The sequence below is a fragment of the Silurus meridionalis genome, chromosome 4, assembly GCF_014805685.1.
Source record: "Silurus meridionalis isolate SWU-2019-XX chromosome 4, ASM1480568v1, whole genome shotgun sequence".
Lineage (NCBI taxonomy): Eukaryota > Metazoa > Chordata > Actinopteri > Siluriformes > Siluridae > Silurus > Silurus meridionalis.
In genome coordinates this window covers 17,677,230-17,705,112 of record NC_060887.1, presented here as the reverse complement: position 1 = coordinate 17,705,112, position 27,883 = coordinate 17,677,230, and the positions used below count along the sequence as shown (strand labels likewise).

The following is a 27,883-nucleotide window of genomic DNA, read 5'->3' as shown; positions in this document are numbered from 1 at the left end:
CTGCAGGGCTGAACTGTTAATGGTTTGATACTGCACACGGGCAAAAGTGGTCGACGAGGTCTGATCTCATATCAGCAGAGGTGTGCTGTAGCGTCGGTGTAAACTTTCACTTCAGGTTCGAAGAGCGACGTTTTAAGCGCATGCGTCAGACGGTCACGTGGTCATGTTCCAGGAAGCGAAGTGGGGAATGTACAGCTGAGTCTGGAAAGTGCGTCAACAACACGACCGAGGGTTTCTGCTGGTTGGAAAACATGGGGTAGGCCACGATTTATATAGTTGTACACTGATATTAAACTCCATTTATATATAATTGTGATAGTTGTTTTTGGTGAAAATGGTATTTTTCGATGTCAGGGATGTCTGAGGTCAATAGAAGCTTATTAGTTAACGCTAGTTAGATAATCCGCTTTCAGAAGTAGCATGCTAAGCGTTTAGAGATCCGCTTCGTGCCTACTCCTACATACATATCTATATATATATAGGTTTACACGATAAGCAACTCGATCTTCTCAACGTTAGAATGACAACAAAACCCGAATTGTGTGAATCCGAATTAGGATTTTTGAATCTGGCTAGGCTAAAAAAGGCTAGGAAATGACTGGGAACGTCATTTGTTATTGTTTAGCTCTGTAGCATATGCTACTAGCAACGAACTTTGCCTTACATGATGTGCTTAGTTAGCCTGGATCGTTATAGTTGATAATTATAATGAATAATAATAATAACGATAATAACAGTAACGTCGTGTTCTTAAGTGGCTTGCGTATCCAATATACGAATTCTAGCACGTTTAACTAGTATAAAGTATAGTTGGCTGTGTTAGCAAGTTATCCATAGGATTATACGCATGTACACAGCATACAGTATACATAACACATTCATTTGGAATTTAAACGCCGTCACAGTGCCAAAACAACGAGTGATTTCCTCCAACACGTTTATGTCTACGTTCCATAATATATTATCTTTCATCTTATTTTCAATAAGTGCGACATCAGTAGTCATCGAGTCATGTGAGATTTTGTCATGCCAAAACAAATGATTTATGGGATTGATTATGCTCTTTATTGCCATGGTGACTGTTGAAGATTTGGAAAGTCCGAATGTGTGACTTTTCGGCCTGTTATGTTATTGGGGAAGTACCGGATGTGTCATAACAGACAGTAACTCATCTATGCATTTCTCATGTTTTTAATACAGGGCCAGCTGCTGATAGATGCATAGAGTTTTACAGGAGGGATTGTCAGCACCTGCTAGCATGGAAACGTCAAATTTTGCTCATGTCATCTTCCAGAACATGGGGAAGAGCTATCTCCCCCATGCTGCCCTGGAATGCCACTACACACTCACACAGTTCATCAAGCCCCATCCCAAGGACTGGGTTGGAATATTCAAGGTAAAGCTCCACAGTTTCTAGTTAATTTATATTAAAAAAGGTTTTAATGGGCAGTTAGCAGTGTGTGTATTTTATTTTAGCACTAGTACATTTTAATAGATTTTAAGAAAAGAAAAAATCCATTACTTTTATAGGCAAATTGATTACTTCAGCAAATCCAAAACTCAAGCACTTTTTTTTTTATATCACCAGAATGAATGAGCGATTGAATTTGGTTTAAGAGGAAAATCTCTCTCTAAAGTGTTTCTTGGGAGAACGATATCAATTCTTGAATATGAGAAATACACACACTGACCACTTTGTTAGTAACATTTACTCACTTGTTGTCCACCAATCAGCTAAACAAACAGAAGAATAACTATTTACACAAGATTCACAGCAAGATCTTTAGGTAATGTTTGGTTTACATCATACACCGGACAAAATTATAAAGGCAATACTTGTTTTTGCCCCCATTTTTCATGAGCTGAACTCAATGATCTAAGACTTTTTCTATGAACACACAAATTGTCCATAAATCTGTGTTAGTGAGCACTTCTCTTTTGCTGAGATAATATATCCACCTCACAGGTGTAGCAGATCAAGATGCTGATTAGACAGTATGATTATTGCACAGGTGTGCTTTAGGCTGGCCACAATAAAAGGCCGCTCTAAAATGTGCAGTTTTACTGTATTGGGGGACTAGTCATTATCTGGTGTGACCACCATTTGCTTCACGTAGTGCAACACACCTCCTTGGCATAGAGTTTAACGGGTTGTTGATTGTGGCCTGTGGAATGTTGGTCCACTCCTCTTCAATGGCTGTGCGAAGTTGTTGGATATTTGAGGAACTGGAACAGGAAGAGCATGCAGATGACCTTTCCTGAGACGGTTCTGACCGTTTGAGAAGAAATTCTTTCGTTATGCCAACCGATTGTTGCAGCAGTTGTCCGGGTGGCTGGTCTCAGACAATCTTGGAGGTGAAGATGCTGGATGTGGAGGTCCTGGGCTGGTGTGGTTACACGTGGTCTGGGGTTGTGAGGCCGGTTGGATGTACTGCCAAATTCTTTGCAACACCTTTGGAAATGGCTTATTGTAGAGAAATGAACATTCAATTCACGGGCAGCAGCTCTGGTGGACATTCCTGCAGTCAGCATGCCAATTGCACGCTCCCTCGAAACTTGCAACATCTGTCGCATTGTGCTGTGTGATTGCACATTTTAGAGTGGCCTTTTATCGTGACCAGCCTAAAGCACATCTGTGCAATAATCATGCTGTCTAATCAGCATCCTGATCTGCTACACCTGTGAGGTGGATGGATTATCTGGGCAAAGGAGAAGTGCTCACTAACACAGATTTAGACAGATTTGTGAACAATATCTGAGAGAAATAGGCCTTTTGTGTACATAAGTAAAGTGTTAGATTTTTTACTTCAGTTTATGAAAAATGGGGGCAAAAACAAGTGTTACCTTTTTATAATTTTGTTCAGTATACATCATAATCGGTTCAAATAGGCACGGTTTTTGGTACCAGATGGGCTGCTTTGGTGTTTGGTTCCACTTCTGTCAGCCAAGAACAGAAAGTTTAAAGGCTGCAGTTTATATAGACTCACCGGCACTAGATATTGCAATCTAGTGGGCCTTTGTGAGGCACACAGATTGTGGGGTCAGAATATGGCACCAAACGCATGAATCCATGAACTCAACCCGCCTTGTCATCAGTCCAGTCGTTGGAGGTTTGGTAATGGTAAGGGGAGTGAATTTTTTGGCAATATTTGGACCTGTTAATATCAATCAGACATTGCTTGAATGCCACAGTCTATTTGTGTCTTGTTGCTGATCATCCCTTTATGTGGCCACAATTTAGCATCTTCTAATGGCTATTTTCAGCATATTGACCAAAAATAAAAACATAAAATCTGCAGGATTGTGTGATACAACTTTGTCATTATCGACCAAAATCTCAAAGGAATTATTCAAAAAATTTTGTAATTCATGCCATGAAGAATTGAGGATGTTTCTTTAAAAGAAATGCAAACCTTCCCTATGCAGTCTGTATTTAGACTCCTTTATTTTTACAACCTTATTGTTAAAAATACCTTTTTTATGTTTGGGGTTAGATGACTAGGTCAAAGCATCTCCCAAAAGGCAGGATTTGAGATGTTTCTGCTATGCATTAGTTAGTACCTACCAAAAGTAGTCCAAGCACAGACAAACGGTATACCGTTCCCAAGGCACCTTGATGCTGGTGGGGATTAAAGGCCAGTTTTTTTATTTGATCCTACAAAGGAGCTGTAGACATTCATGCTAGCTATGTTTCATTGTGTGCAGCAACACAGTCCTATGCACAGCAGGCTGTGATGCACTGTGTGTTCTGACCCCTGTGTACAGTGGGCATGTAAGCATCAGAAATGGTCCATGGAGCAAATGAAGAAGGTGGCCTGGCATGATGAGGATGGGTTTGTCTGATTACTTAGGAAAGAGATGGCTTCAGGATATACTATGAGAAGATGGCAAGGCAGCAGAGGCAGTGTGATGCCCTGGGCAATGTTCTGCTGATGAACTGATGAACTTTGGGCCTGGCATTCATGTGGATGTTACTTTGATGTTTACCATCTACCTAAACATTCTTGCAGACCAAATACACTACTTACTGTCAATACTGTATTCCTTAAAGGCAGTGACCATCTGATTTTCCCCAGATCATCGTTTGATCAATTATCTGTGGGATGTGCTAGACAAACAAGTCTGATCCATGAAGGCTCCACCTCGCAATTTTCTAGACTTAAAGGATCTGCTGTTAACATTTTGGTGCCAGAAACCACAGCACTCCTTCAGAGATCATTTGGCGAATCAGGTGTTTTGGGTCAACAATAATTTATTTTACAAAATAGTGAACACCCACCACAACCCCCACTGTTTTATTTATATATATATATATATATATATATTGGTGTGTGTGAGAGTGAATAAAAAATAATAGATAATAATAATAAAAGTTTATATATATATATATATATATATATATATATATATATATATATATATATGCATTTCTAAAAATTCAGTTTGCTTCATAAATAAAAAATATTGGCTCTAGCACATTGGCAATGATAAAACTTTGTTATACATGGGCTTGAGACTGACAGTATGAGTTGCTTCATGTTCGAGTGTAAATTGCTTGGAATGTAGGTGAAAATTCACCTACTATCTGTGAATGCAGGTGAGAGAACTACTGTAGCTCAATGGCTGTGGGAGCTTTTAGGTATGAATTATAGTTGCTGGCAGGGTAAGCTTAGTGTTTGCATGCTGCAGTTTTTCCCAGCTGCTGCTTGTTTAAAAATAAATAAATAAATAAAAAAGGCACACCACTGCCTGGCAATGTTAAGGGAAGTATGGCTACAGAAAGAAACACTGATTTAACTGTTAATGGTTTTGAAGATGGAAGGAAGACTGGTAACTGACAAGATTCAGTAACTGGGTTTTGGTCTGATGAGATCAAAGAGGGATTATAGAGCCTCCTTGGTTGTGTGTATGAGTTTCTATGTGTAGAAAGAGTTTGATGAGACTTTTTACAACACGTTGTTCAGAAGGGGCTTCTCCTCCTCTGCAGCTGTGTTGCATTGCAGGCAGTGTTCTTCATTAAGAGCCATGGGATTAACCTCTGCTGAAAACCAGTCTAAGATCCAGATTTTAGGACTTAAGTTAAATGGCTTCAAAGAATGGCTTCCTGTTATTTATATATATTTTATATATATAAGACCTAGGTTAATTATGGAAAAGAGCATAAGAGCAAAGATGAGATTCTGACATCATTGGTTTACTTTCTTGCACAATAGATGTATAGTGCCTTTGTCACTTACAGCTGCTCCCTTTATATATTTTTTGTTGCCATTGCCACCTTTTGTGGGATCCTGATTGGAGCTTGAAGCCTGTTCTCCAAGCTTGTGGTTTGTGGTATACAAAACACGGCATTGCCCTGGAGGTAGATACGAGTACATTTGTACCTCTGAAGTGCACACAGACCTCCTGATGCAGGAGTAAACCCTGGGGAGGAAGAGCCTATGGGTTGTAAATCCTTCACACGGCCATTGCTTTGCTGAAAGATGGGTGGGTGCTGTGCCAAACATGAAACAATGCCAAAATGGATACCTGATTCATGAGTCATTGGCCTAGAGCTGTGACTTGGGCTCACAGCTGCCAGTAGGATGTTGTTGCCACCTGGTGTTCAGGGGAAGACTTCACACTACCTGAGTTGTGACTAATGAAATAGAGCCCGAGTAGTAACTTGTTGGTCTTTTTGTCTGCCTTGTGCTGCCTGAACCCATCCTATGGATGTACTTGGCTGTCTTTGAAATCGTGATTGGATTTCAAGATTCTTGTTTACGTCCTCTGCCATTGAAATCTTTAGCAATAACCTGTATGTTAAACGGAGCTCTGGCTTGTCTCTTCTGTCTATGATCTAAACAAATAGGCAATTCCAAAGAGCACCAGCCTGGTGTTCTTTGAAATTGGAGCTGTAACAAAGGCCTGATTTGCAATTTGTGAACGTCATGTTTGGAGCGTCAGAACATGCCACCAGGGTGGAGCTGGCGAATGCTGCTTTGTAATTATCCTGTCAGAGAAGGAACAGAAGTCAGCATTGCATCCTGATATATGTTCTTGTTACTGCTGCAGGTAGATTCAAGTCTGACTTGAATTGATGTTTGTTTTACAAAAACACTGAAGCATTTGTTGTCAACTGATTTAGCCTCAGGACCCACATTTGTATTCTGTTATTGTGTCGACTCCAACAGTAATTAAATGTATTTTACAAAATGACTTGTTACTTATGTGCAATATACAACCTAAGATGTAATTCTAGTTTTTTTTATTTCAGCAATAAAAACTCTAATCATAATTGTAATATTTCAAATTTAATCTACTGATAGTGCTCATATTAATAATGTTAACTCTGTTCAGCCAATGTATTCTGTAGTATTCTTTGTACCTGACACTTGAGATCAATTTTACACATTTTACTAAAAAAAAAAAATCATTAGTAAAAATGGCAAGCTAATCAACATTCAAAAAATCTTACATGCACATAATGTGTGTGTGTGATATATTATACCATTATACTGTTGCATTGCCCACTAAACTCTAGAGTACTTTGGAGAGGTAAACAAAGATGCTGCATAATGAAAAAATAGAGGAATGGGTAGAAAACAGCAAGGGGTGAGAAGCTTCATATGGAAGTCCATTTCTGCCACATCAAAATAAATGTTTGCCAAATTCCGACTTTTGTTATCGAAATTCTGAATTTCTTTCACGCAATTCTGACTTTTTTTTTTTTTTTAAGCAGAGGTGGCCTTGTTCATACACCAACATCTTCAAACTTCAGGCCGACAACAAGGACCAAAAATGTTGGATGTTTACAAGAAATTAAGTTGCAATTGCGAGAAAAAAGTCAGAAATAAGGGAAATAAACTCTGAATTGTGAGGGGAAAAAAGTCAGGATTAGGCACACCTTTTTGTTTTATTTTGTTTTGTGGCAGAAACAGGCTTCCATAGGACTCAGGCTAAAGAAAACAGAAAGTTTCCAAAAATTTGGGATCATTTCAAACTAAAGAAATAAAGAAAACACCTTAGTGTGTTTACTTTTTTTTTTTTTTTTTTTAATATATAGTAATCTGAAGTTTATTTATAATTTTTTTTTATTTACCCTTTTTATTTATATATTTGTATTTACATTTCACTAAATGGATTTAGTTATCAGAGATATTCTTGTATGCAATTCTGGCAATAATAAAGCTAATTACCTGTTCATTTTATAGGACCTAAAATCTTCTTATTTTCTGTTGTATTGCTCTTTAATAAAGAAAAGTACTCCTTGTCCATTTACTTGATTAATTGTTAAAGTAATTGGCAGAATACTCGATATATATATATATATATATATATATATATATATATATATATATATATATATATATATATATATATATATAATCCTCCTGGCTGTGTGTTATCTTAGTCTTATTGGATACCATGACATGGTTCCAGTAATTCATGCCCTTAGACAGGTCGTCTTCAACAAACTGTTTGCAGGGTTTTTTATGAACTAGCAGGGGTTTCCTTCTGGAATGACGGCCATGTAAACCAACTTGTTGCAGTGTGTGGGGTATGGTCTGAGCACTGACAAGTGGAGTTCTGCTTCTGCAACCGCTAAAGCAATGCTGAAGCACTCCTGCATCAAACAGCATTTGAGTGTGCAAGGCGAAACAATTTGTGTACATATCTATCTGTCTGTCTGTCTGTCTGTCTGTCTGTCTACACACACTTTGTTGGACTGGTTGAATGTTGACTTGCATGTTACTGCTTGAAGTTAGGCGTTCAAAGAGATATTTCAGACACAAGCTAAAAAAAAAAAACACCAATGCTTCTTAAAATAAATACTATTAAAAGGGAGTTTTTTGTGTCCGATTTGTTTCTTAATACATAACTTCTTCCTGTGGTTTCTAAATTCTAAAACTCGTTGGCAGTTTTTTTTTTTTTTTTACTTGCAAATATGGTTTTAAGCATACTTTGGCATTCAGCTTTGAGCAAAACTCCCCGAAACATCTAACAATAAACATTTAATTAACAAACAAGGAAAATAGCAAAATGGAGCCGCAATCTGGTTTTGTTTTGTTTAGGATAAGCTTGACTCGTTTCTTTATTTTACACTAGTTCGGATGTCATTCATGCACTGGAACACTGGAATGCTTCATATTTTTTTCATTATGAGAGAACATTGTGCAAATTACGTTTTGGATGTCCTATGAATATAGACATTAATTACGTTTGCATACAACTCTTTAAAGAAAATGAGTAGATTGATAAAATAAGTTTACTTTCAGGTGTTAAATGAGAGTTTATTAAAATGGTACTGGTGATCATTTGTTTGCAGGACCTCGGTGCCTTACCAGCTAATATGTCTGTTGTGTTGTACACATGAATTTATAACATCCCGATCAGTTCTTATTAATTAACCTTAACATCAAGTAGAATTTGAAATTGACAATCCACCTTCAACTAAATTGCATAGAGTGTCTTTCTGCTGCAACCCCCTCCACCATTACGTCTGGTCACAGATGGTGTTTGCACACGGGGGGGGTGACAGCAGGAAAAATGGCTTCTGGTCTGGGGCTTTAAGGCAGCAAGGGGGCTGTTTGCATGCCCGGTTTACTTGCATTTCACACATGCTTTTGGAGGTCGTCTGCTGTCTTTAAGGTTGATCAAATGTGAAATTAGGGACGTGGAAAGGGGACAGTGCTTGTAACAATTGCCATGTATGTTCAGAATTAGGGCTTCACCAAGTCATTATTTAAGAAATGGACGTTTACATCAAGTCTTAATTTAAACCTTATTTGAATGTCATAGATTCCCATTCTGTGTGTTGATCATCCACTTGAGCTTTTCCTGGCTTTCTATCTGGGCTTAAATGAGAAGCACACAGGGGTTTAGTTTCTCCCCCACTCCCACTAAACAGGCTTAATGAGTGAGCAGTGTCCAGCGTGCAGTAATGACACTGCTTTTAATGGTTTCCTGTTCTTTACAGCTTCAGCACCCCAGGCTACTCTCCCTTGTACAGTCAGGGGATTACAGCAACTTTAATTGTGAACTTCACAGTGAGAGAAGCTCTTAAATATCACTGTTTTGCCAGTGCATTTGAGGATTTGTACATATGCATGTTAAATCACTTGCTTTAGATTTTTCTAGTTATGAGGCATCAAGCTTGTTTTTTTGTGTGTGTGTGTGTGTGTGTGTGTGTGTGTGTGTGTGTGTGTGTGTGTGTGTGTGTGTGTGTGTGTGTGTGTGTGTGTGTGTGGGGTTGTGCACGTGTTGGGACCCACAGCCAGTACAACGTGAGTCTGATTTTGCTTGACACTTTTATGGCAGACGGGTGAACTTATGGATATATTTTCTGTGCACCCCCTCATCAGCCATCAGTTAACAACACATAAAATACATATAATTACATTTTGCTTTTCATTTTGAAGTATGTGTAAAATTTTCACCTATTTTCCTCTTCCTGTTAAGTTGTAGCCATGCTCCCTCAACTAAACTTGTTCAGCAAGGTCTTTGCGCAAATGGCAGCCGGGAAGAACCACGTATCAGTCATTATGCTAGAACTCGCTGAGTGTGTGTCTCAGGCTTTGGCTCTGAAAGGGCATGATGTATACAAGTGAGTCAGGCTATGGGTAATGCCGTGACCATCTGAACACTGCGTCTAGTGTCTTTGAATTAGAGTGCATGTGTGGCAGACTAAATAGACCTCCTTTTATTGAAAAAGGCTGTCCATTCTTGTTTTCTTTTTAGTCTGACGGGTAAGTTGATAAATAGTTTCAGGCTGTATTTCTCTAAATTACTGCAAAAAAGCCCATGTTTTAAACCCCGACCCCCTTTTTTTTATATTTATCCAGTTTAACATTTAAAATCCATTCTTTCATAGGTTGGATGGAGCACAGCTCGTGACTACTACACCTTCCTGTGGTCTCCTCTGCCAGAGGTGTACACAGAAGGGACTGCAATCAACAGATCAGTGATCTTTCAAGGTAAAATTACCCTAAGATAATATTGAATATTAAATTGCACCATTTCTGGACTTTTTTTTTTTTTTTTTGCTCAGCTAAAGGCAATTGTATGTCTCGGGCTCCTTCTGAGGTATATTAAGATCTTTTAATATCCAAATGACAGATGCAGTAAAATATGGACAATTCAACCCCCCCATTAGCACAACCAAGTGTCGATGCGCCTGTTTTCTAGCAGTCGGTTAGGTCAAACACGGAAAACTTTGTAAAATGTAAGCTAAAGGTACACCAGAGATAGCAGAAAGATATAGTAAAACAGTTTATGAGCTAGAACACTTTTAGTTTGCACATGTGAATTGTAAAACATTGTGTTAAATGGTGGCTACAGGTTTTATTTATTATTTTGTTTCTTTGTTTCTTTTTTTTTTTTTTTTTTTTTTTAATCATTCTACAGAGGGCTTTCTATGAGCCTTTGGTGAAATCATCCATCTCAATATTCCTTCATTGATGATACCAAATAGATTTGTGTTTTACAATTTTTTTTACAGGTTACTACGTGCCCAACGATGATGGGGAATTCTACCAGTTCTGTTATGTTACTCATAAAGGAGAGATTCGTGGGGCCAGTACTCCTTTCCAGTTTCGTGCTAACAGCCCCACTGAGGAGGAGCTGCTCACTGTGGAGGATGAGGGTGGATCAGACATCCTGGTTGTCACCACCAAGGCCAGCTATCTAGAGGTAAGTAAGTAAAGAGACCTGTAAGTTTTGTTAAGTGTATGTGTGTGTATTTTATACACATATCTCTATCTATCTATCTATCTATCTATCTATCTATCTATCTATCTATCTATCTATCTATCTATCTATCTATCTATCTATCTATCTATCTATCTATCTATCATCTATCTAAGATATATATAACACACACACACACACACACACACACACACACAACGTGTGTAAAAACCCTCTCTGGAGCCTGATTATTACTCCTGTTTTTTCTGTGCAGATGAACTGCTGTACATTTGTCTAATTAAAAACCATATGTTAAGTAGCCTATGTAAACTTTCTGTCCGATTCACCGATCAGAAGCTTCGATGAATCACAAATCAGGTGCCGCATTTTCATGTGTCTGCTGATGAATGTTGCATTTGCCACATCAATTGTTTTTCAGCAAAAGATGGAGGAGGTGCGCATGGAAAAAGAGGATTTGCTGAAGAGCATGGAGCTCCTGCAGAAAGAGAGAGATGAGCTGCTGGAAGAGAAAGACAGACTTCAGAAAGAGTATGAGCAGGAGAAAGAGAACACTGCCCTGCTCAGGAAGGAAGTCCAGGTCAGAGTTGGCCATCTTTTCTCCTTCTAGTAAAATCACACATGTGCCACAAGCTACTCAAGATTTAAAATAGCTAAACCATTGCCAACCTACCTGTTTGTGAAGTAGCTAGCAACACGACAAGCTAATAAGAAAAAGTGGCTAGATTTCGGCTGCATTATCAAACTGAGAAAAGCAGTGGGCACAGGATTGTAATGTATTCTTTGCCACTTTGTACAGGGCATGCATAACAAAGATTTAGCTTTATTGTTTGTAAATCATTTGTAGTAAGAAAGTTTAGTTTTCACCGATATTCTTGCATCAAATCAAATTAAACTTTTATGCAATATCAGCAAAAAAAAATTCTTTAAAAAGAAAAAAATTACTTCATTTTAAGAGACGCATCTTATTTTCTTACTTTTTAGTATTGCTCTTTAATAAAGAAAAACTACTTCTTATATGATTACTGAATTAATTGATGGAATAATCGTTAGAATACTCGATTACCAAAATAATCAATAGCAGCAGCCCTAGTAAGAAGCACGTAAAACAACTATTACCGGTACATAAAACAACAAGGCACAGATAAGAGAAGGGCTAGCTCACATTCATGGGCACATTAGTGTCTATATAACTCGGCGTACTAAAGCAGATCAAATCTGATCCACCTTGTTAGCAGCTTGACAATCCACAACAATACAAAATGATTAGAAACAGAGCTGCAAACAAATGTGAATTCTTTGCTGTGTGAATCATAACTCGTAAACCCTGACCATTCTGGCCACGCATGTTCGGCGGCCTTGTTTTAATTACTAGTTGAACGCATCCCCCGCAGCATGATCCTGTTATTCTACAGACAGAGCCATGCATGATATATATATATATATATATATATATATATATATATATATATATATATATATATATATATATATATATATATATATATATAAAATACCTTGTTTTAAACACCAATACTTTATCACTCTCCTTAACATTAAGCTATGCCAAATTAAGTAATTAAAAAAAAGCCATACATTTTAATTCTCATTAAAGTGTCAAAATGTTGAATTTAAGTCATTTTCAGAATTTGCTTTTTTCAATTTGAGGGTGTGACACTTGTGTTCTTCATCTGCATTTTCTGCTGGAGTCACTGTGCAAGTCAAATAAGCATGCTCCATTTTTTTTTTTTTTTTTTTTGTGTAAATCCATTTCCATATGCCAGTGGTCTTTTTTATGAGGGTGTGTTCCCATAATGCTGATTACAAGGTTGGGTACGCAAGTAGTAGCACCTGCTATTGTCACTGATGGGCCCTAAACCAAGGCCCTTAAGCCTCAACTGCTCCAGGGATACTGTATTATGGCTGATTATATGCTCTATGAAGAAAGGAATTTCATTTTAATGTACTATTACTGAGCACTTTATTGTGAACACAATCGTAATGCTGGGTAGGGCCTACTTTTGGTTTCAAAACAACTCAATTGTCTATGGCATGGATTCCACAGGACGCTGAAAATATCTATTTTAAGATCGATGTTTGCATGATTGTATCCTGCAATTAATGCAGATTATGCAGTTGCACTTTCATACTGTGAATCTCCCGTTCTACCACATTCCAAAGATTTTTTTATTGGATTTAGAGCCGGTGACTGCAAAGGCAACTCAAGCTCATTGAACTCGACAAATTTAGTTTGAAAGGTAGCAACAATGCCTAAATAGGCTATAGTATTCAAATTGTGATTTGATTTGTGTTAATGTGTGCCAAGAAAACCTTCCTTACACCATTACACCACCTCCACCAGTTTGGACAGTTTACACAAAGCATTTGAGTCTATGGATTCTTGTTGAAGTGGAAGAGAAATCCGACGCAGTCTTCTGCTGTTGTAGCCCAGTTTTGCCTGCATTTTCAGATGGTTTTCTCCTCACCACAACAGAGTGTACAGAGTGGTTATCTGAGTAACCCAATCGCACCCAATCTGACCATTCTCTATTGACCTCTTGCAACAACAAGGCGCATCTCTTTGTGGAACCACCACACACCAGATGCGTTTCCTTTATTGCATCACCCTGAGTAAACTGTAGAGATTGTGTGTGAAAATCTCAGGAGGTCATTAGTTATCGAAATAGTCAAACCAGTCCATTTGGCACCAACAATTATGACATGATTAATAACAATGACATTATTCTTTTCCCAGTTTTGATGGTTGAAGTGAACATTACCTGAAGTTGCTGGTCCCTGTTTGGTAGATTTTACTGTAAGGACTGCCATTTCCCTGCTATATGATGAAGTGCATGAATGCTTAGGTGCAGTGGTGTTCTTAATAAAGTGCTCAATTTGTATATGTGTATCATTTTTATATATATATATATATATATATATATAAATAAATATATATATATATATATATATATATATATATATATATGTATATATATATATATATATATATATATATATATATATATATATATATATATATATATATATAAATAAATATATAAATAAATATACAGTACAGACCAAAAGTTTGGACACACCTTCTCATTCAAAGAGTTTTCTTTATTTTTATGACTATGAAAATTGTAGATTCACACTGAAGGCATCAAAACTATGAATTAACATGTGGAATTATATATGGAATTATATACATAACAAAAAAGTGTGAAACAACTGAAAAATGTCATATTCTAGGTTCTTCAAAGTAGCCACCTTTTGCTTTGATTACTGCTTTGCACACTCTTGGCATTCTCTTGATGAGCTTCAAGAGGTAGTCACCTGAAATGGTCTTCCAACAGTCTTGAAGGAGTTCCCCGAGAGATGCTTGGCACTTGTTGGCCCTTTTGCCTTCACTCTGTGGTCCAGCTTACCCCTAAACCATCTCGATTGGGTTCAGGTACGGTGACTGTGGAGGCCAGGTCATCTGCGCAGCACCCCATCACTCTCCTTCTTAGTCAAATAGCCCTTGATGCCTTCAGTGTGACTCTACAATTTTCATAGTCATGAAAATAAAGAAAACTCTTTGAATGAGAAGGTGTGTCCAAACTTTCGGTCTGTACTGTATATAATACACACACACACATACACACACACACACACAGACAGACACAAATAATCATTAATTTAATAATCACAAATTTATTTTTCATTTTTTATAAATATCATTGACACTTTGGTTGACTTCGTGTGGAGTTTTAGAAGTATATTTGTATGAGCACAGAGGGAAAATTGAGTTAAGATGAGTTTGCCCACCCATTTGTGGCTGCTAATTTTATGACTGCACTTTTATATGTTGTTTTATGTGCTGCTAGAATAATTCTAAAAAGATTTTGCTTCTAAAAGGATACAGTACAGAGGAATTCAGGAGGATACATTTTTTTTCCATGATTTATCTGATATTTCTTGGCGGTTCACATAATATTCTATCAGTCCCTACAGTCATGTAAAACACCTATTTTTTTCAAAATAAAAAAAACAAGATTTTACAGTGCATCGCTTAAAAAAAATATTTCTCCGTACTAGTGCTGCGCGATTAATTGTATCGCAATCGCGGCGTAAGCTTGTGCGATTATTATTATTATTACATAATGTTATTTTATTATATTCATTTTGAAAAACTTTAAAGTTTTTAATAAACCATTATCACTAATCTGTGTGCAATTTCCTTGATAACCAATCAAGTGGACTCACGATACCATTTAATACATCGCATATTACAGTCGTCGTCGTCTTCTTTCGGCTGCTTCCATTAGGGGTCACCACAGCAGATCATCCGTCCCCATACCACCCTGTCCCTCTTCATCTGCCTCTTTCACACTACCTGCATGTCTTCCCTCACCACATCCATGAACCTCCTAGTATTGACCATAATAATTGCACCCTGACATTTTTTCCAAATCGTGCCGCTCTAGTCAAGATAAATTGGAGCGGTTTAAATCCGTTTTAATTAAAATTTCAATGTGCGTGTCAGAACGCACTGAATTTTTTTTTATATTCCCATTTTCCTGTTGTGGTATTTTTTTATTTATTTATTTATTTTTTAAACTTATACTGAGAAGTGTTTGTGTCTATCTTAGGAGCTACAGCTGTCCTCTCAAAGCCTACAGGAGGAGAGAGAGGAAGTGAAGAAGAGGATGGAAGAGAATACAGCACGGCTGCTGCAGCTAGAAGATGATCTTATTGGAGTCACCCAGAAAGGCTTGCAGAAGGAGACAGAATTGGACTGGTGTGTCATTTTTATTGAACATATTTTCTAAATCCTGTGGTCTGTTTGTTAGTTTTTATGCAAATTCCTTATACACTGCAGCCTGTGTGAATTATTCAATGATTTCACTACGGTTTTGTAATTAGCAAAATCTGCTTCAGATGTTTCATATCCTTCTTGATGTTATAAGCTGGCTTGAATGTAACAAAGCCTGCAGTTTTAAGTCTAGTAGTGCCTTAACTGCATTTTCATGTCTCTGTCTCTCTCTCTCTCTCACACTCACACACACACACACACACACACACACACACACACACACACACACACAGAATATTTAATGATATTATTATAATGATATTATTATTATTATTATATTTAAAATGTGAACATGGATCAGGTAGGATGTTGTAAGGTCAAATATATACCATGGTACTTATGTGTACTATCAGTGACATGTTTTGGTTGAACACATCTACATCAGATTAGCCCTGTAATACTGTACTTTTATTGCTTGAGTAAGAATTCCAAGTGAGGGTTATTGATTACTTAATGTTTTAACTGACAGCCTGAAGGATAGAGTGAAGAAGCTCACACTTGAGAAAGAAGCACTGGAGTCTCAGCTGAAGAATGAGAAGGATGAGAAAGAGCTCTATAAGGTAACACCTCCAAACCCATCAGAATTATCATCGCCAAACGATATATTGTTGGACAGGTTTTAATGCACTACTAAAAGAACTACTAGAAATGGCATGCATCTTTACCGATGTTTGAATGACTGTGCGATAAGGCGATTTGCTGCGATATTCAGGTGTCAGGAGAGAAGGAACGCTGGTGGCCGACCCTAGCCAGAGTCAATTAGTCTAGCTGCTATTCCTAAAGCAGAGCTTAATTAGGTTGTGCCCCATAGTGCACAACACCTACCCCCATCTCTGCTTCAGTTTACCTGCTCTCTGGGAACAGGTCTGGTTCTGTTCACACAGGAAGATCTACACATCTCTGCTGCTTTTTTTTGTGGTGGGCACAGGAACTAGGTGTGACCTGGAGTTGTAGCTGTGGAAACACAGCAAGGCCCACACCTCATTGCTGTTGCCCCTGGCTGTGTGGGTTAGCCCAGTGCTGCCGGTGCTTCCTTATTGCTTTTATAATTAGAGTTAGGCAGCGCATTTCCGCGCAGAGCGGAAATGCAGCCTGGTGATAATTATGGAGCGTTTGTGCTCAAAAGCCAGTGTCTCAGAGTCTTAGACAAATGAGGCCGCTAAGTTCTTTTTTGTGTGTGTGTGTGTGTGTGTGTGTGTGTGTGTGTGTGTGTGTGTGTGTGTGTGTGTGTGTGTGTGTGTGTGTGTGAGCCAGATTCACCTGAAAAACCGAGAGCTAGAGAACACTAAGTTAAGTGCTGAGCTGCAGATGCTGAGATCAGTGGATGTGAATAAGGAGAACACCATTGCGCAGCTGAAGGAGGAGCTGGCCCGAGCCAAAGCCTGCCTGGCAGAGAAAGACAAGCAGCATCGCCAGCTACTGGCTAACAGTTCTTCCTCGGTAATATAACTCAACACAGCCCATTCCATTCCAGGCTATCCGTCGATTCTGTGGCGTATCAAAAGCTGTTTGGAGATTTTGGCAGATTTTGGAAACTGACACCTAAAAAGTTTCTGGGTGCCTGTTGTATTAGGCTTAAGCTCAGTGTTTCCCACACATAGGTTTTACTTTGGCGTTACGCCCAGATACATTTACAAGCAGCTGAGTATATTTCGGCCCATAAAAAAAACACACACACTTTATTTTTTAATCCGTTCCAAGAAATCACCTTGCCTTGTTTTCAATTCGGTGGTGACATGAACACAGCTCAGGGTCAGGGAGAAGACAAGAGATGGGGACGCAAAGCAGAAAGTGAGGAAGGGCAGAGCAGAGGCAACTGCAGTTATTGAGCGGGAAAAACAGCATGAAGTTGGCAAAACATTCTCTTTTTTTTTTTTTATAATGCATAATCCAATAAGTTTGACTGCTAGACATGAACTAGCCACTAGACTTCCATACTCTGCTATAGTAGTTGTCAACTCCAGTCCCCTGACCCCTGTGGTCTTTAATGCAGAGAACAGCATAAAATAAATATCTAGGATGTGCTTATTGTTGAGCAAAATACAGTAAAATAGTTTGAAAGTTTGACTAATATAAAGCTCAATCATTACTGCAAAAATGATGACGTAGTAGAGTATTTTGAAAGTTTGTGTGCTTGCATGCAAGTAAATTGAAGTTGGTGTTTATGTTCTCAGGGGGAGAGCAAGGCCCTGCGGGAACAGTTGAGGCAGAAAGAGGAACAGTTGCAGGCCACTCAGCAACAGGCTAATATGCTTTCTGCAGAGCTGCGGGACTCATCCAGCTCACGAGATCGCAGCATGGCTGAGCTCTATCGTGTCAAGCTGGAGGCTGACACGCTCAGACAGGGCCAGGCTGAGGCACGGGCTGAGTGCAGTCATCTGGAAAAACAAGTGGAGGAAATGAAGACTTCAGCCACACAGGAAGCAGTGAGTTGTAGTGTTTAGTGTCACTCCCAGAATTCCTATTCTACATTTGAGCAAACATCTTTAGGTATCAAGTAGTTTAAAGTGAATGTGTGTTTCTTAGCAGCGTAAAGAGTCTGAGGATTTGGCTGTGGCAGAGCTGCAGAGGGAAGTGGAAGACTTGAAGCTCAGGTTGCAGATGGCTGCCGAACATTATAAGGAGAAATACAAGGAATGCCAGAGACTGCAGAAACAGGTGGTCAAACTCTCTGAGCAGCAAGGGGTGAGTAAACACGCCTCCGTATAGTCTAATGCCCCGTTCAACACCTTAGCAATGTCGCCAGCTTAACAACTTCCTGACTTTCTTCACCACTTTATCCCAAAAAGAGATTAGCAATTGTCCTGAACTCGATACGGCTGCTGAATATATAAGACATTATATTCCAGCTGCTGAGTATATACGAGGTGAGCGAGCAGGTTCAGTCTATTCAAGGCTGACTGACTTACGCTTGTGAAAGTTTCTGTTCCAAAAAATCCGAACGCTGATCAACAGTGCTCACTTCTTCTTTAAATCGAAAGAAAAGTGATTCATTTATTGTGAATTTTCGAAGCTGTTTCCTAAAAAGAGTATGGAACACAGCTCTCAGCAGTTCATAGTTCAGTTGTTTAAATACTGCTGTTTAAATATCAGATTTTCATTCCCCACAGGGTTTTTGCAGGGTCTTAAAAAGTCTAAAATAAAAAAAAAATAATATTTTTAGGTAATAATTTACCAAAATAATTTTAAACAGGTCTTAATTTTGTCCATGTAACGGTACCTCTACTGCTCGTTGAAATGCTCCAGCAGCACTTTAGAATGTTTTTTTGTTTCGGTGGTGTTGTAGTTCTTTCTTTTGCTAGTCCAAATATATTACGACTACAAATGGGACCAACATGCAACAGCCAATCGGCTTACTGTTATTGGCAGGAATCTCTCTTGGATTGTACCACAGGCATAAAACGGATTTTATTTTTCAGGGAAGTGAAAGTTTAGAAAAATGAATTTAGGGCCAGTTGCTAACAACGTATTTGTGTTTATTTGATGTTGTGATCTAGGTCTTAAATTTAATTCTTAGTGGTCTTAAAAAGTCTTAAATGTGTCTTAGTGTATTCAGCAGAAACCGTGAACTTTTGGATTAACAGGAGGCTCAATTTTTGGAATGTACCATTATAATACTTGGGTTCTGCATTAACAAAATGTTTTAAAAGGAAACAAAGTATTGGCCAAAACAACAGTCTTAACCCATCTGGAGAGAAGACACCCATCCCCCATCCAGTTTTCAATAATCATACATCAGTTTATACTTAGAGCAGATACTAAATGAAAAGTTATTGTTACTTTTTAGGCAAAGAGAAGTCCTGGTTTAGATGCAACGACTGGCCCTTGTCTGCCAGCCCTGAGGCAGAAAGAGGAACAGTTGCAGGCCACTCAGCAACAGGCTAATATGCTTTCTGCAGAGCTGCGGACTCATCCAGCTCACGAGATCGCAGCATGGCTGAGCTCTATCGTGTCAAGCTGGAGGCTGACACGCTCAGACAGGGCCAGGCTGAGGCACGGGCTGAGTGCAGTCATCTGGAAAAACAAGTGGAGGAAATGAAGACTTCAGCCACACAGGAAGCAGTGAGTTGTAGTGTTTAGTGTCACTCCCAGAATTCCTATTCTACATTTGAGCAAACATCTTTAGGTATCAAGTAGTTTAAAGTGAATGTGTGTTTCTTAGCAGCGTAAAGAGTCTGAGGATTTGGCTGTGGCAGAGCTGCAGAGGGAAGTGGAAGACTTGAAGCTCAGGTTGCAGATGGCTGCCGAACATTATAAGGAGAAATACAAGGAATGCCAGAGACTGCAGAAACAGGTGGTCAAACTCTCTGAGCAGCAAGGGTGAGTAAACACGCCTCCGTATAGTCTAATGCCCCGTTCAACACCTTAGCAATGTCGCCAGCTTAACAACTTCCTGACTTTCTTCACCACTTTATCCCAAAAAGAGATTAGCAATTGTCCTGAACTCGATACGGCTGCTGAATATATAAGACATTATATTCCAGCTGCTGAGTATATACGAGGTGAGCGAGCAGGTTCAGTCTATTCAAGGCTGACTGACTTACGCTTGTGAAAGTTTCTGTTCCAAAAAATCCGAACACTGATCAACAGTGCTCACTTCTTCTTTAAATCGAAAGAAAAGTGATTCATTTATTGTGAATTTTCGAAGCTGTTTCCTAAAAAGAGTATGGAACACAGCTCTCAGCAGTTCATAGTTCAGTTGTTTAAATACTGCTGTTTAAATATCAGATTTTCATTCCCCACAGGGTTTTTGCAGGGTCTTAAAAAGTCTAAAATAAAAAAAAATAATATTTTTAGGTAATAATTTACCAAAATAATTTTAAACAGGTCTTAATTTTGTCCATGTAACGGTACCTCTACTGCTCGTTGAAATGCTCCAGCAGCACTTTAGAATGTTTTTTTGTTTCGGTGGTGTTGTAGTTCTTTCTTTTGCTAGTCCAAATATATTACGACTACAAATGGAACCAACATGCAACAGCCAATCGGCTTACTGTTATTGGCAGGAATCTCTCTTGGATTGTACCACAGGCATAAAACGGATTTTATTTTTCAGGGAAGTGAAAGTTTAGAAAAATGAATTTAGGGCCAGTTGCTAACAACGTATTTGTGTTTATTTGATGTTGTGATCTAGGTCTTAAATTTAATTCTTAGTGGTCTTAAAAAGTCTTAAATGTGTCTTAGTGAATTCAGCAGAAACCGTGAACTTTTGGATTAACAGGAGGCTCAATTTTTGGAATGTACCATTATAATACTTGGGTTCTGCATTAACAAAATGTTTTAAAAGGAAACAAAGTATTGGCCAAAACAACAGTCTTAACCCATCTGGAGAGAAGACACCCATCCCCCATCCAGTTTTCAATAATCATACATCAGTTTATACTTAGAGCAGATACTAAATGAAAAGTTATTGTTACTTTTTTAGGCAAAGAGAAGTCCTGGTTTAGATGCAACGACTGGCCCCTTGTCTGCCAGCCCTGAGGCATCTGTTCCAGGTAAGTCTTTTTGTACCCGAGCTTAATGGCATTTAATCCGTGTACTAACCATTTAGACGACCTTTCGACTGTATTTCAGAAGACAGATTCTGTAGTTAAATGCAGTTTTCAGTAAAGCTTCATTGATAAAGGTGTCAGTAAGCTTTTGTTTCTATGACAGGAAGCCCAGGCTCATCAGACAATGTGCTGGATGCTATTATCCAGGGCAAGCTGAAGGGTGTCAGTAAGGATGTGTTTGATAAAAGCGACAAATACAAGAAGTGCAAACAGATGTTGTGTGTAAGTCACTTTGCTTCTTTAGTATTAATTATCATTTCTTTTATTTTTTTTATCTTCACGGCAGACGTGACATGTGCGCCTAGTGCATCAACATGTGCATCTAGTTACAGCCGCCTTTTAAGTGAGTGTATGTGGTAGCTTTCTGCCACATGCTACAGTTAAATCATTCTAGTATCGAAGACATGTTGTAAACGTCACGTGTACTGTAGGAGGAGAAAGGCCGCAATGGCATGCTCATGGATGAGCTGGCTAAACTTGAGCTGAAGTGGAAAGAGCAGGTGAAAATCAACGACAGCCTAAAGCTGCAGCTGGCCGCTGAGGAGGACCGCTACAAGGTCAGCGCCCCCTACTGTTCCAATGTATTACCTGTGAAGTCAGTTCTTTCTCCTTTTGAAGGCATTCTCGTTTTCACTGTGGAGATTTTATAAGTTTGCTTATAGAATATATATTTCTGTATATTTGTTTAGACTGCATTACACTGCACAAAATAACTGCTCATATTATTACTATGAATTACATACAGCTGGGACAAAACGTATTGGGACACAATTTAAAATTTTTCTGTCTGCATACCAGCATAACGGTTTTAAAGGGAAGTAAATAAAATGCAATCTGGATTTAAAGATAATTTTTAGGCTCCAAAAATATTATTTTTAAACCAGTCTATTGGCCAGGTGTGGGCTGTTTTCTTTGTAATTAAAAAAACAATTAAAGAGATAAAAAGCTTGGAGTTGATTCAAAAGTGTTGATTTTGCATTTGGTTGATTTTCATTTGAATTCTCTATGTGCAGTCCAAAGAGATGTCAGTGCAAGTGAAGGAAGCTATCATTTGGCTGGGGAAAAAAAACCCAGACTTTATAGAAATAGCAGAAACTTTCAGAGTGGCCAAATCAATAGTTTGGTATATTCTTAAAAAGTAGGAATGCACTGGCAAAGCTCAACAATACCAGTAGGCCTGGAAGACCACAAAAGTCAACTGGAGTGCATGATGCAGAATTCCTCACTTCGTGAAGAAAAACCTTTTCATAACATCAAGTCAAGTTGACACTCTGGAGGAAGTAGTCATATCATTGTCAAAGTCTACAGGAGATGCCTTCATGAATGTAAATACAGAGGGTTTAACTCATGATGCAAAACACCGGCAGTACTTCAAGGACAGAAAAGCAAGATTAGACTTTGCAAAATTTTTGTTGGTAATTTTCTTTTAAGCAAAGTCCTGGAACAAAGTACTTTTAGCCAAAAGATTGCCTTGAGAAGAGTATGAAAGAGCTAGAGTGATTCGAAGAATACCACATACTACATCATCTATCTGGCATGGAGATGGTGTTTTCATAAATAGCTGCCAATGGAACTGGGTCATTGGTGTTTTTTGACGATGAGACTGCTGCTAGAAGTAGCAGGATGAATTCCGATATACACAGACGTATACATTCTACTCCAATTTAGCGCATTATTCTAGTACAATATGACCGTGCTTCATTGTACAGATATATATATATATATATATATATATATATATATATATATATATATATATATATATATAAAACACAACACAAATCTAAAGATTTTTTAATAACATTTTCAGTCACCTTACTGTAACTCAATTAAGCATATTTTTACCTACTGAGTAGTTCTAGTGCTAGTAATGTTTTCTTCCACTTTCTGGTGGCCCACACACACACACACACACACACACACACACACACACAATGCATGTTATGCATATTCAATTGATGTTGCTGTAAGGGTTATGGTGGAACATATCAATATCTAACATGAATGTCAGTTATTGTTTCAATATTTATTTATTTAATTAGATTTTTTTGAAAGCAAACATTCACTTCACTATAAAAAACTTTATAGTAAACAATCAATAGGTGCTGTGCTAGAAACTATATATATATTACATTACTCTGCTTCTTTTAGAACGAAATCAGATTAGCTTTAGTCTCACAATTCATTAAAAGTCTCTCTTGTGCTATTGTAACTTATTCGTGCTAACCTGACTAGAGCTCATACCTGCTGCTGTGAGCTGCTTTGTAAGTAAAGACAGTTTGAGCTCTTGATCACTTTCCTTTACAATGTTTCTCTTCTGTCTGTGAGTCATGCGTTGACTCGTTTTTTTTTCTGGCAAATATAATTTGTTAGTATGTTTGCACAGACAGGGCAGGTTTATAAGAGCACCGAGTGGAGACAGTATTTTAGTGCTGTATACACGAGACACGAGACCGGAGCAGGATAGGCAGAGATATTCGATGCAAGGCAGCTGAATGTGACGGTTCACTCGCTGTGTTTTCATTTAAGCACAGCAAATGACACTGTTAAAGGATGGTAGAGCGACTCGGTCCTTCTCAGCAGTGAGGGAAGTGGCTGCAAGTTATTGTTAAGGAAAAGATTTGTCGTATCTCATTCTTACTAATTTGCTAAACATCCAGACTGAAGAATTTTCATCGTTTCCCTCTGGATATTTATACCCTCAGTCTACATTGTTATACACACCGTATGCTCTTAACAAATGTTGTTCTACTGTTCTCTTCATTGCACAGAGCCAGGTAGCAGCCAAGGGTCGTGAACTGAAGGAGCTGAAGGACAGCTTCGCTGCTTTATCCAAAGAGAAGGAGAAACTTGAAGGGGTGCGGTTTTGAATTATTTTTTTTTTCTTCAAAGATTTGTGCCAATCTAAAAATGCCCGCAGAGTGCTTTTTTTTTTTTCTTTCCTTTTTTTTTTTTTTTTTTTTCCTCCCTCTTCCAGGATCTGGTTTAGGTTTAACGTATCTCTCTAATTGGGGCAGTAGAGCCAGCAAGGCCTCATTTTCCATTCAATTACTCTGGACCACAGAAAGGGATGCACAGCAGCACCCCCCCAAAAAAATATCCAAAAAACAGAAAGCACTGCTGAGAGAGGTAGCTAGAGCACAGAGCCTGATGCTACATCTAGCAAAATGGCCCAATTTGAGGCTGAGACTGTAAATTAAATTGGCGCCTGCAGAAAACTTCAGTAAAATGCGAAGCTCTGAATCCCTTTGAACAGGCAGAGGAGTTTTTAATTAAGGAGCTAATTAAACTGTTTGTGCACGAGGGTGGCTAGTGCGTCCACAGTGCTGCAGCTAAAATACTGTGGTGGATGATGTATTGTCTGGAGTTAAAGTTGGAGGAAAAGGAAAACTGATGGAAATCTGAATAGCCGTCAATAAATTGTTTGCTGCTTCAAGGACTTTTTTTTTGCCTCTGTTTGGCAGCACAGCTACATATAGTAACAGTAAAATTTAAATGCAGCTTCCATCTAGGGCATTTAAATCATGAAGTTGCCATTTAGAGTTACCTAGTATTACTTTTGTTTCCAGTCATTCACTAGCTGAACTTTAACAAAGACTTCTTTGACAGCAGGAGCTGCAGAGAAGTGCTAGCCATGAGGAAGAGGAGGAAGAGGGGGATCCTAGTTTGGATGTGCCACCAGTGTTTCTGCAGTATCCCCTGCCATATCAGCCAGATGTCCCCTCTCCTTTACTGGTGGCCCAGCGTCCTACAGAGCTGATGTTTGGAAACCCATACACCTCTGAAAGCAGGGGTCAGTTTTCCACTTGCAACACACAATGAAACAACTATAGATAAGTTACATTTAAATAGCTTTGGTTACAATTTAAGATAAGGATGTAGAGTCTATGCTCTTTTGTGTCTCTTGGTTTAGACAGTGCAGATGGAGAGTTCTCAGATGATCAGATGCCTAGGCTTCCTCCTGTAGGACCTCCATCTTGGGACAGTAACGTGGTGTGCAGCCAGCCTGCCCGCAACCTGAGCCGTCCCGATGGTCTGGAGGAACCAGAGGAGCAGGCAAACACCGTGAGTAGATCACGCTTCCACACATCAAGAACATCCACATTGTTTACTCATGTGCTCAGTTTTTCACATTCCTAAGTTACTAATGGATCGTATTCATGACAGTAATTACTAAATAATTCAAACAGATACAGTGCTGAAAATCTTTAAAAAAGTGTTTTTATTCACTCGGCTCTACTATAACGAGGGAAAACCAGGGAAGATGCTAATTAAAATTATGCCCGAAAGATCAAATTTTTAAAATGTAGGCCATATCAATAAATGTATATTTCCCCCAATAAAGTGCGCATAAAGGAAAGATTTATTTTTCCATTGTCAAGTAACCTGTGCTTTATTCGGTTAGCCTTCTTGCCACGGAGCCAAGCGAACTGTGCAGGAATTAATGGGTGGAGCTAGGGATAGAGCAGATAGACCATTGATTGGACAGTAAACAAAATTGTCTATATATTTGTCAGTTACTAGCCTTAAGAAACACTACTAGCTAGAATTGCCTTTCTACCAGTCTGCATTTCGCACGTTTTTTTCAATAGTAGTGTTGGACTTTTTTCTTATCAAATGCAATGGAAAACTGTATGCAAACCCACATCGCTATTTGGAGAAGCAAAAACAAGAGAGCGCTTGAGCTCAGGATATGAACTGATCGGCATTTCCAGATTTACCAAATTCACAGGGGCGCCCGTGTTTCTTTTAGACACGCACACACAGTAACACGATTAAAAACAGATCGTTTTAGATTTGCACTGGTATCTGTGCCGAGCTACGCTATCTGGTGGGAAAAGCTACTTAGGGTTTGCGTTGTGCCCTTTCTGCTATGCTGATCGGGGATTAGCTGAGCTTGCCAGAACTTATGGAAGCTCATTAAAGACCTCTGCAGCTTGCCTCCAAACACTGCAGCTAATTAAGTAATTCAGCTCAGAGAGGAATTGTGGTACACATCAGAGGGTAGATGTTAACGCTAATGCTGACAAAGGTAGTAACATTAACGAGCACTCTCTGACCTGTGTGCTCTCTCTACAGCAAACTAACGACCAGGCCGCTGTCAGTGAGCCGCCCACCCACTTCCTCAACGATGGACAAATGCCATTCTGCTTTGAAACCAGGTAAAAACGCACAGACACCCTGAGAAAGTACCACACAGAAAGTGCTGTCATGTGTCCTGTTGTTGAGCTCGGCAGGAGTTGTGTTTGTGGCTGAATTAGCTGTACGGCCCACCCACATCGCCCAGCACACAGATGCTGTTTTACTGCCTCGCTCCCTTGCTTCTCCCGCATCATCAAAACAGCTTATTACACACAATCGCTCACATGCACTGTCTTTTATTCGCCTTGGATAGCTTCAGTTGTTTTCCCCTACACCCCTCCCTCTCACTCGTTTGTATTTACCATTTTCCCATGCATCAACATTCTCCTGCTCTCCCGCAGCGAGGAGTTACAGAAGCGCTGTCCGCTCTGTGAGGTCATCTTCCCACCGAATTACGACCAGTCCAAGTTCGAGGAGCATGTGGAGAGCCACTGGAAGGTGTGTCCCATGTGCAGTGAGCAGTTCCCTCTAGACTGCGATCAGCAGCTGTTCGAGAAGCACGTGCTCACCCATTTCGATGGCAACATACTCAACTTCGATTAGACCAGCCGGAGAGAAAATCTTTACCGCATTTATATTAATTCATTTAGATCACTTCATAACTTCAGCCATTAACTCGTAGCCGCATGTTACGCTGTGAGCATTTACTTCGAAGCAATCGGTTAATAAGCTCATCGACTTTCTCTTTGCTAAGGAATTGTTTTTAAGATCGCAAGATCATAAGGTGGGTGGGGTCACTAGAACACAATCGATTAAAGCTACTGCAGAATTGACAGTACAGGATTTTTTTTTCCGGGGTGCTATTTATTAGTATGGGTTTGTTCGAAGAAGGCTTTACAGACTAACTTCACCGTCACGTTGTCAAACGCATTATCGAGTAGCCAGCGTAACATCTTAACAACACACGTAAGTGCAAGCACTCGCCACACTTCTCTGAACTAAATATGTCAGGTATGAAATAATTTCCCTCTGTGCTGATCTAGCACAGTTCTGTACTGTCAGGGCAAAATACTAGTTTATACACAACAAGCTGATCATATAGTCATAAAATCTATTTTAGAAAATGCTTTTAAATATCTCATTACAAGTACAGGCTATAAGGAGCAAGATATTTCTTTTTCTCTATTTAATTCAACTGATTCTTTAGCCATTATATTTTAGTTGCATGCTTGTCCTCTCACTGTGCACTGAATTCAAAACCTCTTGATCTGTTTTTTTGTTTTGACAAGCCTGGTTTCAGACTAAAATACATTTTTGAAGGAAGCTCATATATAAATGTTTTAGTTCAAGGTAATGTTCAAAACAGTTTGATGTCCGAAAAATGAAGCGAGAGAGACCTTTAATAATCATCCAGCACAGAAAGATACTGCATTTATTACTCAAACCTGTACACAGCACTGCACTACTGAACATCAGCCAGCGCTAGACTCTGTCTCAGTTAACCAAACTACTATGTTTACTTTGATTTAAGTTAATAATGTCTTCTAGTTACCATTTTTTTCCTCTTGTGTGTCTTCTTACTCTGATATTCACCAATAAAGTTTTGTTTGGAACAATAGCTGGTTCTGCTGAATTGCCGGTGTGGTTAGATAAGTACTACTTGGTTTAAGCTTAAAAAAACCACTCTTGGAAGTGAAAACCACATGTCCCG

At 38.8% G+C, this 27,883-nt stretch overlaps 1 protein-coding gene across 4 annotated transcripts; it reads left to right on the top strand.

Annotated features, from left to right (window-relative positions):
• Positions 1–110: 110 nt before the first annotated feature.
• Positions 111–27,790, top strand: tax1bp1b (Tax1 (human T-cell leukemia virus type I) binding protein 1b). Of its 4 annotated transcripts, none has more exons than XM_046847786.1 (18): positions 111–256; positions 1,201–1,396; positions 9,851–9,953; positions 10,478–10,668; positions 11,105–11,263; positions 15,318–15,466; positions 16,011–16,101; positions 16,796–16,981; positions 17,716–17,967; positions 18,068–18,226; positions 20,964–21,033; positions 21,194–21,312; positions 21,522–21,647; positions 23,862–23,948; positions 24,703–24,883; positions 25,004–25,155; positions 26,170–26,252; positions 26,574–27,790. In XM_046847786.1, exons 2-18 carry the CDS (start codon positions 1,217–1,219, stop codon positions 26,773–26,775), a joined length of 2,490 nt encoding a protein of 829 aa, XP_046703742.1. In that variant the 5' UTR covers positions 111–256; positions 1,201–1,216; the 3' UTR covers positions 26,776–27,790. The 4 variants fall into 4 exon arrangements, with proteins under 4 accessions (XP_046703742.1, XP_046703741.1, XP_046703744.1 ...); XM_046847785.1 differs by having other exon boundaries at positions 24,700–24,883; XM_046847788.1 differs by lacking the exon at positions 21,522–21,647.
• Positions 27,791–27,883: the final 93 nt, after the last annotated feature.